The following is a 16,134-nucleotide window of genomic DNA, read 5'->3' as shown; positions in this document are numbered from 1 at the left end:
CGGCTCCAGATCTTTAACATTCTACCCGGCTACCATCAGACTGTGTTGAACAAGGCATGAACACTGCTTGCCGACAGGATGGAATACGTGCCTCATGTTGGTCTAATCTCCCCATGTTGGATTACCACCCCTCATGTAGTAGATTATGTTCATGCTTTCTTATACAGATTCACCTAGCGTGGTTTCACCTGAGGTGTTTTTTAACCTTTTTTTTTTTTTTACCTTTCCATGCTGCACTAACTGGTCTTTGAAACAGCACCTTAACCACTGTGGATGTGTGCAGTGTTGGCATGATGGGATGTAGGGATGGATCATGTCCTGAAGGTGCTATGCCCTTGGTTGTCTTGTAGGGCATCATCAGCGTTTTGAACTGGGTGCGGGAGGGAACCAGAAGCCAGTGAAGGGAACATAAAAGGGGGACATGTGAGCAAAGAGAAGATAAGGGAGAGGCACTGCAGCAGATGAAAGACATGGCGTGTAGATAAGGAATGTGGCATAACGGAGGAGGGCAAAGAGGAGAGAGAGAGAGAGAGAGAGGCAGGTGACACTATTGACTGAAAGAAAAAGGGGTAAAAAGTCAGTGACTGAGGGAGAGAGTGCGATGAGAGAGGGATAGACAGATAGAATCCATATTCCATTAGATTATCAATTTGTAACATGGCCAAGTTCTCCAGTCCTGTTCTAGTTAACCCACCCCTGCTGCCTTGCAGTAAAAGCCCTTATATCCCAACAAGAATGCTTTTCATCTAATAGGAAAAGCCCCTGAGATCCCCACCACTTACTCGCTCATTTTCACAGCCTTCACTGCAAAGCTGCTTTTGCACCTCCGGCTGTCTATAGGAATATTTCTCTCCTTTCATCTTTACACGCATGCAGTGGTGTTTTGGTCGTTGGACCGGACACCACGGCGTGTGGCCAGTATTTTTTCACGCACGGTACGGCGGCGAAAACAAAATCACCATTACACCACATACGCACGCATACATGAAGCCTTTCAGAGCCGGACTCTATCATGTGTAGGATTGATCCAAGCGTATTATCAAATTACAGGTCCATATCAGTTGCTATTACACGTCAGTCTTCTCACACCTATCTAGCGTATATGAACATGGACAATTTTGCATTTGTTTACCTTTTCTCCTTGGTCAATCAAACATTGCTGAACTTAACTGAATAATTGAACCAATGTAGGCAACACATCAGTGCACTGTTAAATCATTTAATTTGAATAAACCAATCATAAACCAATCTTTAATCTAGGAAATATTTTGGCAATATTTTTTAAATAGTCTTTGTGTTCGATTACATAATTATTTCTAGAGCAAGTTTCAAGTCCCGGCAAATCGATCCTCATACCGTATTGAAATGAATGGAAAGGTTTCCTTCAAATCAAACCATGGTATTCTTTGGACAATGGTCATGATTATACTCAATGGGCTAAACAAGCGAGTTGATTGCGTCACGTTCAAACGAGCGGAGTTCAACATTTGTGAACTTTGACCGTGCATCAACCAATAGGAAAGTAGCGCATGGTTGACCGGCGCACCTTGCAAGCATTTCACTTAGTAGAACAGTTTTTCTTCCAGTGATCCAACCCCTACAACGTAAGTAAAACAAACTGAAATTGACGCATTATGTTTCGGCAAGCATTGACTACTCAGTTTCAGACACGTATGTGTGACCGTGCGCTCATGCTTTGGGGCTGCTTTTCTTTACCCGGAACCGGGGCTTAGTCAAGGTGAAGAAAGTTACGAATACAGTAGCTCCAAATACCAGTTAAATTTGGCACAAAACCTTCAGGCGTCTGCTGGAAAGCTGAAGATGACAAAGCATATTGTCGACCGAAAATTAAATATCGCTTTTGGAGAGGTTGACACAGCTTGGATCAAAAGTCACCGCAGCCTCATCTATAAACATTGCCCACAAAACATTCATATGGCATGCTCTGTAATGGATTTAGAGTGCATACAAAAGCAGGCACATTGTGAGATTACTCAGTCACATCATGCCTGGGGCTATCACTGCTGCATATTTGTATTCAAGCTACTGCATTTCTCTCATAAACACATTGCAGGTGAGAAGCCTAAAATAATTTATTTTGTGGTGAGTGACATATGTCCTGAGCTGTTTGCATGCACATATACTGTGGTTAATCAGAACAAGGCGAGTGATTTTATTCCCACAATAACCCATTTTACACAGATTTGATACAGGTCTATTGGCTAGTCGGGTTCCCAGCCCATAATCTTCATGATATTGCCAAGTGTGGTAACCAGAATAAGGTGTTTAATTGTGTAAATGTAAATCTGTGTTAACCTAGTTATGCTTACTGTATACTTAATAACCTGAGTAAGATAATCAAAATTAATGTGTTCCGTTTCAATGACTGGATTTTTACTGTTTGATGACCTGAACTTTAAGCAGTTTTCCATCATTAACTATACTCACTTGTTGAACATGTACTGTATAACACTCACATCCATACAGACCTCTCTCACACTTTATGGCTACACTTGACTGATTTTGTTTCTGTTTTCAGTAATTTCATGCATCTTATATTCATTATAAACCATGACATTATGTTGTTTATATTCAATTAATTATTTAAAAAAGAAATTATTTTCTCTCTTAGCCTTTTTTCCTCCAGTGATGACTTTACTGGACTCTACCACCCTCGTCTTTCCTTCACCCATAAAATTATCATATTGCCTCTCATCATCTTGTTTTTGTAATTTCTTAATCACAGCCTCCATGTCATGTTGTGCAAACAGCCTAAACTGAAAGATGTTGCATGCACGCACCCACACACCATTAAAACAAGACAGGTTCTAATACCGACATGGCTCCCATGTGGATCTCGAACTTAATGCGGCCAGCCTGTGACGGAATCTGATGTATGACTCCAAATTTGGGCACGGTTTCAGCCTAATCTGCACCCCACTGACTTCCATTGTAAAATTAAGGTTCTGATTAAGTGAGAAAACTAAAACAACGATGCTTGAATGAACTTCTTTGGCTTACTAGCAGTGTAGGACAAACAGACAGACAGGCCCTCCTATGTAGATGTAGCCAGACAGGCCCTCCTATGTAGATGTAGCCAGAGGGACATGCATTTTCCTCAAACTGCTATTCTGATTAATTCCACACTGCACACTAGGTCCATTGATCACAAAGGGGGGGGGAACAGTAATTTCCAAGCCGCAAATGGGTTTTCGAATGAATTCCCCAAAAAGGTTTTGATGCAAGTTAGACATCAGATAGACTAAGCAGACTTTGTACAAACATATTCCCTCCAGCATGATATTTATGTAAAAAGCACAATTTACATTACAATAACGTCATATCCAATGACAAGGCCTCCGAGGGATATAACTCACACACAACTTGTGATGCTACAAATGGGTTTGACAGCTTTGTTAACTTGTCTTTTTTATACTGTCAACTCCATCCTAGAATTCAGATTAACCATGAAAATATTTCCCCCATGGCCTGGATGTGGTGGTGAATTTAACAATTTGAAATGCCTGTAAGCCTTTCTTATATAAAAAATATAATGTATATTGTTGCTGTCGGACAAAACTTTGTATGTCAACTTTCTATGTTTTTTCATAAATTAATTTCCTACTTTGTCATACTAGTGTCACACAAAAGTAGCAAAAATAGCCGATTTACAGGCTCACAAGTCATTGCCATGTGCCATGTTGTGAGCTTGTAGATTTTTGCAATGAAAATGGTTTGTCTTTGTCTGTGTGTTTTATGCATTTTTGAATCAATGAAAAGTATTGACCAAGCGCTTATGACTACAAGTTCAAGGACGCACAAAGTTTCTAGCCATCAGTAACAATTATGAGAAAGCCAAAGATATAGGGGAAAAAAAAGCCATTATCCTTACAGTAAATAAAGATGTTTATTCATTTGGAAAAGAATCTCCGCTCATGCAATGATACAGTACATGTAAACAAATCACTTGAAAAAGATGTTATAAATGTGCACAGATTTCTCCTTTGCTTGGCGTCAAAACTATGGAATGTACAAACATGTTTTAAGCTGGATGACGGCGTCTACATCCAACAGTTATTTTCTCTCCTCCCTGCATTTGCGTGATTATGTCATCGGCCCGTCAGCACGGTTTAAGAGCGGCGTGCGAAAACGGATGAAATTGAAAAAAGAAAAAAAAATGAACTGAGATGTAATTTCTTTATTGCCTCTGGGATCAACATGTGATTGCCGCCCGTAAGTGAGGCAAAATCAGTCAACAAGGCCAAAGTACAAAACTAAATATCCACCCTCTCAGACACTCGGGCACACATGGTTTCCTCTTCAAGAGATTTATGCATGTGTGCATAATTGTATACTTCTCTGCAAGCAAGCCAACACTTCAGCAAAAACACACATACTGTACATACACACACCCAACAACGAGGCTGATGTGAAACGGTCTTTAAAGGAATATTCCACTGTCAAATTTGTAGACGTGAATTAGTGACGTTAACTACATGAACCCTAGCGCCCCTATTCTGGCTGCAAATATTCATCCAAATAGCAGATCTAAACACTCATACACGGCGAAGAGATTTGGTGTAGACAGAAAAAAAAAGAGCGGACCAAGTATAGCACCCTGGGGGACCTATACACAGTTGACCGGTTGAGTTGGTTTAAGTGGTTAAAGCTACAATACGGGACTACGGTTGATGAATAAAATATCATCGTAACAAATATGAATGGTGGTACCAAAAATAAATATGCAAAAGGGAGCTACAGTGTGCAAACTTTTATTTTGTCTCCAAGTTTTGTAGTTTGAAGTGCCGTTAAATGGAAAATGGATGTGCACCTCTTTTGATCCTCATTATATGTTCAGATTATAATCCAGGCATTTGTTTTTGCCCTCAGTAACCAACGTCAGGCCCAGCTGCATCACTCCTCTAATAGGGTTCAGACTGACATGGCAGCCCTTGGTTACACAGCCTCAGGCAATGACAAATTCCCAGGTGATAATCTGTATTTACTATACAATAAAGATGTAGAGATGAGGTTGAAAAACAGTGGAGTATTCCTTTAAGGGACACAATGGAGTGAAGCCTGAGGAAGATACACAGTTGTGTAGAAGATTATCATTGCCTTAGTAAGACATTTGTGAGATATATTATAAGTCAAAAAATAAAAAACAAAATAAAAATCCTAACATGTTCTGATCAACTATTTACACAAGGCTACCAATTGTGAATTTGTCTGAAGCGGTTTCAGAAGCAAGAAAAAAAAAAAAAAACATGGCAAAAAGACAAAAAGGTTGCCCTAACCCAACAAGTCAATGATGCATAGCTACAGGTCTTTCAACCTTCATACATGTTCACAGAATATACGGTATGTTCCTTTGAGAAAGTTGTGGGGGAGTTAATAAGACTCCACAAAAAACAGGACTATAAAGAAGCACATTTAACATTTGCATCTTCTAAAGCCAGCTGAGAGCTGTGTATGTATGAAAGTCAATTCTTATGCATGTGTAATTTACACATCTACAGGATTCTGATTTGCAGGACTGTACACGTGTTTCGGACAGGCCACTGTGTAAATGCTGAGAAATGGCACTGCTTTCCATGCTGTAGATCCTTAGTCCAGGATAACTTTAGTCCTAAAGGCTAATTCAGCCACACTGCAACAAGATTTAAGATTTTAGCTCAAAGCTAAGTGCTAAACAATGCATATTGTTTCAGTATTTGTGTACTAGCTAGCATTGAGCAAAACTCAGTGCCATCAGAATGATCCCACTTTATATCAGAGTCGAATTGGAACTCCCCATTGTAATGCACTGAAAATTGTATAAATCACCATAATCCAAACCATAACATTGTGGGTGAATATTGTTGCTAGTCACTGTCGACCGTGTTGTAAAAGCCAACAACACCCGTAGCCATGGTATAATCCAGATATACCTCAGGTGTATTATGGTTTGATTTAGAAGATACTGGTATGAACTCCAGAGTTCCTTTCAGCAAAGTGCCCAGTTGACTTGCAGGTTAAAAACACAGATTACTGGAATAAGGGTAGCGCCAAAGGATCAGGGAACGATCTCAGTGCTAAGAAAGAATACAGCAACATACTGTACATAACCTGACCTCTCTGACACACGGAAACATACCCAGTGTAAAAATAGATCCTTACCACTGAGGATGTGGTCCATTTTTACACTCAGAGTTAAAAGAATATTGATCTGGCCATTGTATATAGTGCTGCGGGAGGGTCCAGTTAGGATAGTTCCTGGGCTTGGTCCATGAGGGAAAAGGTACTGTATATACTGTATACTGTAGATAAGAGGAGAGAGAGAGGCACAGACCGTAATAAATGACAGCTGTGGGTGATCAGACTGAAAAGCCTGGAAAGAGACTGCTTGATCTCAAAGCCTTCTTTAAATGAAAGCGGGGGAAAAGACCTGAGAGAAAGGTGTGGATGAAAGGAGTGTGTAAGAGGAATGAGAATATACTGTGTGTGTGTGTGTGTGTGTGTGTGTGTGTGTGTGTACACAGGTAGATAGTCTTATCTATGCATCCATCTATCTAGAGAGATACGGTAAGACAGGAAACGAGATAAGCAAGCTGCATTCAGTGCAGATGATGCATGCTTTGACTTTCTGCTTTTTTTCTTTCACAATTTTCCTTCACGAGTCTTCAGCAACCTGTAAACCACTCAGCCAGTCAAAGTTGTTTGTAAGAGATATAAACAAAGCTCTATATTGCTAACCCATTCAATCCGGGAACGCATCTCTGTCACTTTTGATTTCTTTGCCTATTCAAAAATAGCAGATATACAAGCTCATAGCGTGGCACTCGGTGCCGCGCAATTTCTTTTTAAAAGTTGTGAAAAAGGTGTGCAAATCTTTGAATATATATATTGTTTAAAGCGAACATTAGTAACTCAAATCTTTGCTTCTGGGGGTCCAGAAGCAAGATTTTTCAAAAATAGCAGATCTACAAGCTCATAGAAATCTAAAATGACAGAGACAAGTTCCTGGATTGAATGGGTTAAAGAAGTTCTATATTCCAATAGTAATCATTGCTTTAGAGCAGTGGTTCCCAACCTTTTCTGGTTCGGGGCGCTAGTAAATCTTGAAAGTGTTCGCGACCCACCCATCTGACCACTTAACTCCTTGAGTGCCATTGACGTGTTTCACGTGTTTGTGTTTTTGAAAAAAAAAAAGAAGAAGTTCAGAACCCAAGATATCATTATCTGAAGATTTGCTGCTCCATTCGCTCCTTGTTTAACTTATTACTGAAAAAGGCAGACATGCCATTTTCAACATCAGACAATTAATGTCAAGACGGTCGCGATGACCTCGTTGACATTTGTGAAACCACAGTGCAACCCTCAGTGATTAGCAACCACCCTAGGATCGATAATACTGGAGATAAAAATTCTGTGACTACTTGAAAATCTAAGTCTCTAATCTAATCTAATCTCTGGCACTGGGACCACATTCAATAATTCTGGCACTCATTGTTAAAATGGCAGCCAAACGCTACCGTGTTAGTGGTCAGCTGGGTGGGCCGTGTGCATTTTCAGAGCATGTTTGTTAATGATCAATCAATCGATCGTATTTTCCGGCCTGGATCAGAGGAACTAACGTAATATACTTATCGATGACAATAGAATATTTTAAGAAAAAAATACGATGACATTTTGTTTTTGTTTTTTATATTAATGTTATATCATCAATTAAATCTTACAGTTTTGGCAATGATTCGGGGGCCCACTTGCAATATCCTCACAGCAAACAGGTTGGGAATCGCTGCTATAGTGTTTGTTCAGTCTCAGGGTCTCCCCGTCTCTTTAGAAAATAGACGATACATTTTCAGTTTTTTTTTCTTCAAATTTAATCCAATCAGGAAGAGAGAACCCCACAAAGATCATCAGCTTGTGTTCCAGTTACAAATTTGTCTGCTAATTTATTTGCTTCATCACTTTAAATTTTACTTTTATCCTGTTTGAATTCTCTCTCCTGACCTGTTATTGAACAAACACTATGGCAATGATTGCAATAGGAATATAGAGTGTGTATTATAAGTGTTATTCATAAACACTTAGGAAAACATTTTAATAATCACTTACCGCATTATTTGGAAAATAGCCAATCTACAAACCGATTTTTGTGTTGTTTTTTGTGGTTAACAGAATGTATCTATACTTCTCTCTTTTCCTACACATCCCCCTCCCTCCAACTTCTGATATGAAATATACTTGTATACTGTACATTATACAACAGGTAGTTCCAACCAAGCAATCTGAATGGTTGAAATAGGATCTCCACCGCGCTAAAATGAGCATGACATCACACCTAGCCTGATCACAATATAAATATTAATCTGACACTGTTCAGCACAGTAAAATCCTCAGTGGATTGATTTGACTGTGTACTAGAAGCTCCTCCCACTCTGTCATCGTCGTCATCATCATCATCAGCAGCAGCTGTGCTGATCAGATGGAGTCTCGGCAGGGCAGCTCTGCTGCACTAGGCTGGGCAGCTAGGCTAGCAGTTTGCATGAGAAGCTTGCAGATGTAGTAGCTAAATCTGGCATTACAAATGATCAATTGCTAGCGAATATCTTACTTACACTGAGAGAGCTAACAGTGAAGTTTTGTTTCTCTATGCATTATTGATTCAGTTAGGGAAACGTTGTCTGGCACACAGCCATATCATCGGGTCTGGAATGGCTGAGTTGAGAGAGAGAGTTGTCTCTGTCAGTCCCCACATTTTCTCAGTATAACAGAGATAACACTCGCATAAAAGGTTATTTTGAGAGACGAATTGCCCCAAAATATGAATACATTTGATATGTTTTATTTTGATGGTAACCGTTGTATAATCGCAATTGTACACTTGAGGGTGCGCTTTACCATTATTATTGGCACTTCAGTGATGCACCTTGTTCCTGACTGCAATCACTGTCGTGCAAATAACCTCGTGTAATATTGCTTAATTCTACACACTGCAAGCTTGCTGAGAACATTCTGAACGGGTGAAAACCATTTTAACAAACCTTCCCCATTTGGAATAATGTAAAACAAATACAAAACAAATAAAAAAAACGATTGGGCCCTCTATATACTATTTGACTAGGTGTCAGTAGACTTTTCAAAAAATAGATATATATTTATATAATACCATGCTGCAGATATCCAGAAAGAAACCATCCAGATTAATGGAAGTTCCCGTTATCAACACTTAAGATTCTTTTTTTTTTGTTGGTTGGTTTTCACTTTACAGGCACAGTAGTGTTACCCTGGATAGGAATGTTAGAAAATATACATCAAAAGACAAAATAAAACAAAACAAAAACAAGCTAGCCAACTCCCTGGTAGCGTCGCCGTGGCAATGAGAGCAGCAGCACCACGCAGAGAAATGTCACTCAATTTCCACAGCATTGTGTAATTTCACGTAATTATCCGAAAGAGAGGCTAATGTGTCAATGTTGACTTAAACCGAGTATTTTTTTCTTATTATTTAAAATCAACTGCAGGAGCATTATATATATAAAAATGATACGAGACATAAAGGAGAAAAAAATTAACAAAACAAAAACAAGCACCCCCAGCTCTTAAGCTCTTATACACAGTCAGTAGTATTGAGTGCGAATGCCACCCTATCTGTCTCAGGAGAGCTTCCCTATTAGGAAGGGAAGATGGAGAGGGTCTGTGAGTGAGTGTGTGTGTGTGTGTGTGTGTGTGTGTGTGTGTGTGTGTGTGTGTGTGTGTGTGTGTGTGTGTGTGTTGGGTGGGACTGCAAGTCCAGCACAGTAGTTATAAGGCCTCGATTTAGTTTTTATGTAATTAGGGGGGAACAAAGAAAAAAAAAGAAACATATACATCTAGTTTGAACAAAATATGTGCAAAAAATGTAAATCTTACAAATAGGTGTTTTTTTTTTGTTTTCTCTCTTTTTTTTAGATGTCTAAAAAAAAAAGAAAAGAAAGAAAAAAGATTGTGCGAGAGGTGGTCCGTCCGTTTGCCCCGCCCCGCCTCCACCTGTCTCTGCCTGTCCGTCCATTATCATCTTCTGGTTCGCTGGTTGGTCGACAGGTCAGCAGGTGACTTCTCAATATTGGTTTTGATTGGAGAAGAGGCCTCACGTCGATTGGACGATCCTCTTTAGCTTCTCTATCTCCATCTGTGGAGACAGACAGTGCATACATGTACAGTACAGCAGGAAAAGGCCCTGGATGGTGTCTACACACTCCACCTTAGGCCGTAGCACTTGCCCTAGCCTCGACAACCTTGCAGGCTTATGCAAAGGCTAAAATGTAATTTAGTTAGCATGTTATGTAGACAGACGCCAGATTCCTTTTGCTTGTAGATCTGCTATTTTGTGACAACCACACATTATCTGTTTTTAACACATTAACTGCCTGAATTATTTCAGATTTTTTGCAGTTTTATGCCATGAGATTTTTCATTGAAAAAAAAAAAGTACTCAGGAGCCGAGATACAGAATTTTTAAGTTTTAAGTTAACAAGGAAGTGGATAGGAGTCTAGATCTTCGAAAAATCATATCTCCTTGGTGTTTGGGTCAACAAAAAAAAACAAAAAAAAAAACGAGTTAACTCGTTTTTGGCAATCAAGTGATGGATTTGAAAAACCAGTTAATTTGTTCTAGGCAATCAATGTGTTAATAGCGAACATTACAGCGTTACAAGCTTGGCCTATTATCGCGGGACACTGTCATATACTGTAACAAAGTATAAAATACTGCAGTAAATGTACGATATCAGTACTCTACATCTCCCAATACAGAGGTAAATTATACACTTTTTATTTGGCATTAGTAAATAAAAATGTTTACAGAGCGATAATAGTGATGACGGATGCTATAGGCAATTTTGCACAGATATGAATGCAGGTCTGCCATGAGATTTTTACTTGCCCCTTGGTGTGCCTTGGGCACAAAACGTTTGAAAGCCACTGGCCCAAAAGCCTCTCGACAGGAAGTCCTGCATCTTTGCCCACCTCCTGCGCTGAGCTACGCGAGCGCCATACTGCGCAATAGTCCAAGAAATCAATCGAGGTGACCGGGAGTTACTATTTATTATTGTACAATATGATTTGAGTGTGTGAGCATTCGATGCACTCACTGATGTGAGTGGAATGTGTTGAGGCATCTCAGTGTGCTACTGAGAGACAATCCATGTTACCTGCAGTGCCACGCGCTTCTGCCTCTCATCGTCCAGCTCTTTTCTTAGTTCCCCAATCTCTTTCCTGGAAGGACAAAAACAGACACGTGCACGAGTTTATTACAATGCACAGTATACCCTTGCAACACACTTGCAAAGTGTAGCCCAGCAACAAAGATTGTTCTATTTAAGACACACACACACACACACACACACTCCAACAAACAAAAGAAAAATATAATTGCTGAAGTAGAGAGAGTGATACCATGGTCGATCACTTTTCCATGCTCTATAGAAGCACAATAACTAAAAGTATTTTTTTGACTTAAGGGACCTCAGCAACCGATCCTGAGACATTGTCTGGTAATTAGAAGAATGAGAGATGACAGGCAATTAGTAAGATTTCTTTATAAAAGTCCACAGCCTGATACAGAGTACAAGGTGCGTTCTAGTACTGTATGGTATTTTGCGTATATACAAGGATCAACATCCTGCAATGAATTATAAAAAACATTTTTAGATCTAAACTGATGCTCACAAAGTAGCCATTAAAAGTTTGATACAAGCACAAGCTTTCATTGAAACTTACATTGAATTGACTTGTACAATTGTGTAGAAATACTACTACTAATAAAGTAGAAATGTCTTAAAGGGATTCTAGGTAACTTGAAGCCTAAATTTAAAAATATTTATATATATATATTTTGCATTTTTCCCCCTCTATCAGCCACTATATAATGATGCTGGGGTGTTTACCTGCATTGAAACACAGTCCTCTTTCTGAAATCCGTATTTTCCCTACTATTTATGTTTTGACATCCGAGTATCCAGCTCTGTCCGGGACGTAAATGAAACGCACGCATGTGCGCGTCCGTGTGGCGAGTTCGAGTGAAACCGAATGGAACCGAGTGCAGCCGACAAAAATGGAACGGCAGCCATTGTTTTCTCTGCGGTGTTTTTACTTTCAGTTTTAAAACTTTAAAACACTCTCAAGCTTCTTTTTTGAGGCACGGAATTTACTTTTAAGATAGCGTTTGGATAGAATCTAGTTGTTTAACTTCATATATGTGGTCAATTAATCATGACAGAGCCTTTTTAAAAACAAAAAAATCAGAGAACCGGCAGGGGAGGGCAGTGACACGTATGTATCCGAATAAAGCAACCTATTTTCGGCATAGCTCCTTATAAAGTCCCCTTGCGTCATATTAGCTGGTGCTGGGGAAAATGAGCTGCTGATTGGCTGAAGGAGAATGAACTACTGATTGGCTGAAGGGGTTGTCAGTCAACTTTTTTTGATCTCAAGTTGCCTAGTATCCTTTTAAAGCCCCCTTCCGGTATTTCTTTGAAGCCCCCTTCCAGTATTTCTTTTTTTTTTGTGGTTTAATATTTTCCTATGCCAACTTGTAGTGCTTGACAGTATATCAATTCCAGAGAAAACAGACCATTTTGGACAAATTCTGAAGTGCATTTTGAGTTCTCCTCTTGAAACTGTACAGCATTCAGCTTAAAGGTAATGCACCATTAATCCTGCTGCCACTCCCAAATTTGAATCAGCCATAAAAATCGCCCTGCTAGTCCGCATGGCTGCTATAGTGCTGCCAAGGTGATGTCAATGTGCACATTGATTTGAAAATAAGAGGTAGAAACAGTAAGTAAAATTAACAGGAGGTGGGCTTAAACCATTTGAACTCCGGTGTCCCTATTTTGGGCATGTCATTATAGGTTAAACTCTTCAATTTATAAAAACAAACCTAAAGATCTACAAGATAACAAAGCGTTGCGCCACGTTGTGAGCTTGTAGATTGGCTATCAAACATAACATGCGTAATATTCAGCTCAGTTTACATGTGCTGGGTCTTGAGGAGCTCCACAGACAGCTCGAGATCTTTCATCTGGTTCTGCATCTCCTCTATCTGAGCCGCCTGGTCCTCAGGCTCCGGCCTGGTTCTGCTGCCCTGGCCCGGGGCATCCGTGCTGCTCAGCGCGCTGGGATCGGGACTGGGAGTAGGGGCTGGTGCTGGCGCCAACGGGCTGGGCTTGGGCTCCGCTGCGACCACAATGGGTTTGAGGAATGACGGTGACAAGGTGATGGTACTGGCTAAAGGCTGTGGAGGAACGGAGGAGAGAGGGGAAATGTCCAGACAAGAGAATGGAATGGAGACGGACAGAGGGAGAAGAGAGATAAGTGAGTGAGTTATATACATTAAGACCTGAGGCCGATTCTACAAATGTCTTCTAAATCCTAACAATTTTCTAAAACACTTATGTTGCTATAATATCAGTGGTTCTCAAATGTCAAAGACCCCCAAAATGATTTGTATTAGGCCGCGGACCGCCATCTCAAAAAATATTTAGTTCCAGGGACCCCCAGAAGCAAAGATTTGAGTTACAAATGTTAACTTTAAAAAATATATATATTCAAAGATGTGCACACATTTTCATGATTTTTCAACAACACAAGCTCATAGCGCGGTACAGCTTGTATATCTGCTATTTTTGAATAGCCAAATAATAAAATGACGTTAAAATCTAAAATGACAGATGCTTTCCCGGTCTTAATTAGTTAATAAGATAAAAGTCTGTTTGGCATCAAAACTAATTTGTGGAAATGGTTCTTGTAGTAAATGGAGGCATGGTCAGGGGTTGATCTGGCAGCTGAATGAAGTGTGTGTATGTGTGGCGAGGTGCACATCTGTACATTTAACTCTGTCCTACAGGCTCACGAGGAACCAGTGAGACTTATAACATCATGAAGGAGATGGAGTAACTGGATTCATTTTACAAACACCAGAGCAAATAAACATTACTGTATAGGGCAGCAACTAACAATTATTTCCTTAGCCATTATTCTTTTTTGTTAATCAAATAATTAATATAATGAATTAATATTATTATTATATTTATCAAGAAATCGATGTGAAAGAATTCTTAGTTATCATCGATTAAATTAAATCAATTTGTTTGATTAACTGTTGCACCAATATTACTTTATGATCTCAATTTTACTGTGTCCTTCCTGGGAAAAAAAACATTTCACCAATGTTACAGACCTATTATCACCCTATTATCACAAGTCACTTCCCATAGTGGCTATCGAACAACCTGCGATAGCGGTCATCACATTTCCGGGTGACCGTGAAGCGGTTTCATATCAGAGACCAATACATTTCTTATTGCATTTTTCCCCCAAGGACAGCGAGGTGTGCGTGCGTCATTCATTCCACCCGGGCCGCGCTATCCCAGGTGCCTCATCCACTCCAACCCCCCCTCAGGGGGAAGATTCCCTCTCGGACATTCTGCTCCATCTACATTCTCCCGCCCTTTGGAGAGATTCCAAGAGTTGCACTCTGACTTTGATACAATAAAGGAGGCTGACCTGGGTCACGGGGAGTTCATTGAAAAAAAAAAAAAAAAGACCCACTGGGTTATGTGAGCTGGAAGCCAGACTTACTCTGAGTGGTTTGAAGGGCTTACTGAAGGAGGGGGAATATGCATGTGCCTGAGAGAGAGCGTGCGCATGTGAGCGAGATAGAGAGAAAGGAAAACCAGACATGTTGCTATTGCTGCTATCGTATATGATATACAGGGTATCGGTATACATGATTATGCCCTATTGCACATTCTCTGCTGTTATGGTTATGCTGATGTTGCTACTGTGCTGTAGTAATTATTCACAGGGCTTGTTCTTATCTTATCTGTGCCTTTCTTAAGCTTTATTATTGCTACTGTCACGCTGATGTATCCTGTTGCACTGTGTTTTTGCAGACCTCACACACTTGCATTTCGCTGCTTGTACCTGTATCAGCAGTGACAAATAAACCTTTGTGATTCTTGGAAACTAGAGAAAAACAAGGGACAGATGTGGTGGTAATTACCACGTGAAATCACCCCCGGGTAGCACGTCACGTCACGCGAAACACACTTTCATCTATTTCGATGACTTCCTTGTTACACTCTCCCATTTCACCTATATTTTTCTCATTTCACCCCTCTCTGTGCGCATTATTGGAAACAGTTCAGCAATTTGGTGGTCCCTGAAACTCTCTGCCTGCAGCAATACGAAAATCCGTCCAATCAGTCCTGATTGCCTGTGAAGAATCCAGTCTAATTGTCTCTTCCTGATGCAGAGAGGCCTCTCAGGGGTGAACTGAAGGACTGGCGGCCTCTCTTTCCAACCCCTTTCTCCATCTTCCCACTTCCGCCATTAACACATAGACACGAGCTGTTACATTGTCTAGTGGAAGACCAATTTAATATGTGTCTGTCCGTCAGATTCTATACAGCAAGCGGCTGACTTGTCAAGACCTCCTACACTAAGATGCGTTATTGAATAGGTACTGCAGGTATAAATTAACCCATTAAGACCAGAGGTTCCGATTATACAAAATATTTAAATTTTCTTTTTTTGAATACAAAAAAAAAAAAGATATATATTCAAAGAATTGCACACATCTTCCAAAAATAGCAGATCTACAAGCTCGTAGCGCGGCACTCGGTGCCGCGCTATGAGCTTGTAGATCTGCTATTTTTGAATAGCCAAAGAAATCCAAAATGACACGTAATGCGTTCTCGGATTGAATGGGTTAACAACAACAAGGAGCGCATCACGTGGATTCATCAGTCTGTGGCTGTAGAGACTGACACGGTGGGGATCAATGCTGCCCACAGTGCGTGTTCAAGCACAGATAATGGCTCTGCCGAAGCAAAGTTTAGCAATTCAATCAGGTGCCGTCCATGCACGTGTACGCACGCACTCATGCACAAAAGAAAACAACACACGTGCGCACGTTACAAAACAATCCTGTCTCAACAATCCTGGTGTAGGATTGATGTGCCCTCACCGGTTGTGGGGGCACATTGTTATGTGATTCAAATGTTTGTTATTGTGTGTTGTTATCAGGGCGTCCTTGAAAAAGAGAGCTTGCTCTCAATGGGCTTCCCTGAATAAATAAAGGAAAAAGGGGAAAAAAAGAAAAAA

The 16,134-nt window shown here is 40.2% G+C and overlaps 1 protein-coding gene across 2 annotated transcripts in view; it reads right to left on the bottom strand.

Annotated features, from left to right (window-relative positions):
* Positions 1-3,888: 3,888 nt before the first annotated feature.
* Positions 3,889-16,134, bottom strand: part of cd2ap (CD2-associated protein) — a gene marked incomplete at its 5' end in the record, with an annotated part of 72,308 nt that continues 60,062 nt past the window's right edge. For both annotated transcript variants that reach the window (XM_084081676.1, XM_084081675.1), the window contains 3 exons: positions 3,889-10,156; positions 11,178-11,241; positions 13,002-13,261. In XM_084081676.1, coding sequence (XP_083937802.1) covers positions 10,115-10,156; positions 11,178-11,241; positions 13,002-13,261 — 366 coding nt within the window. In that variant the 3' untranslated portion in view covers positions 3,889-10,114. The remainder of the gene's footprint in view (positions 10,157-11,177; positions 11,242-13,001; positions 13,262-16,134) is intronic.

The sequence above is a fragment of the Gymnoscopelus microlampas genome, assembly GCF_963454915.1.
Source record: "Gymnoscopelus microlampas genome assembly, chromosome: 16".
Lineage (NCBI taxonomy): Eukaryota > Metazoa > Chordata > Actinopteri > Myctophiformes > Myctophidae > Gymnoscopelus > Gymnoscopelus microlampas.
This window is presented reverse-complemented; position numbering and strand designations above follow the sequence as displayed.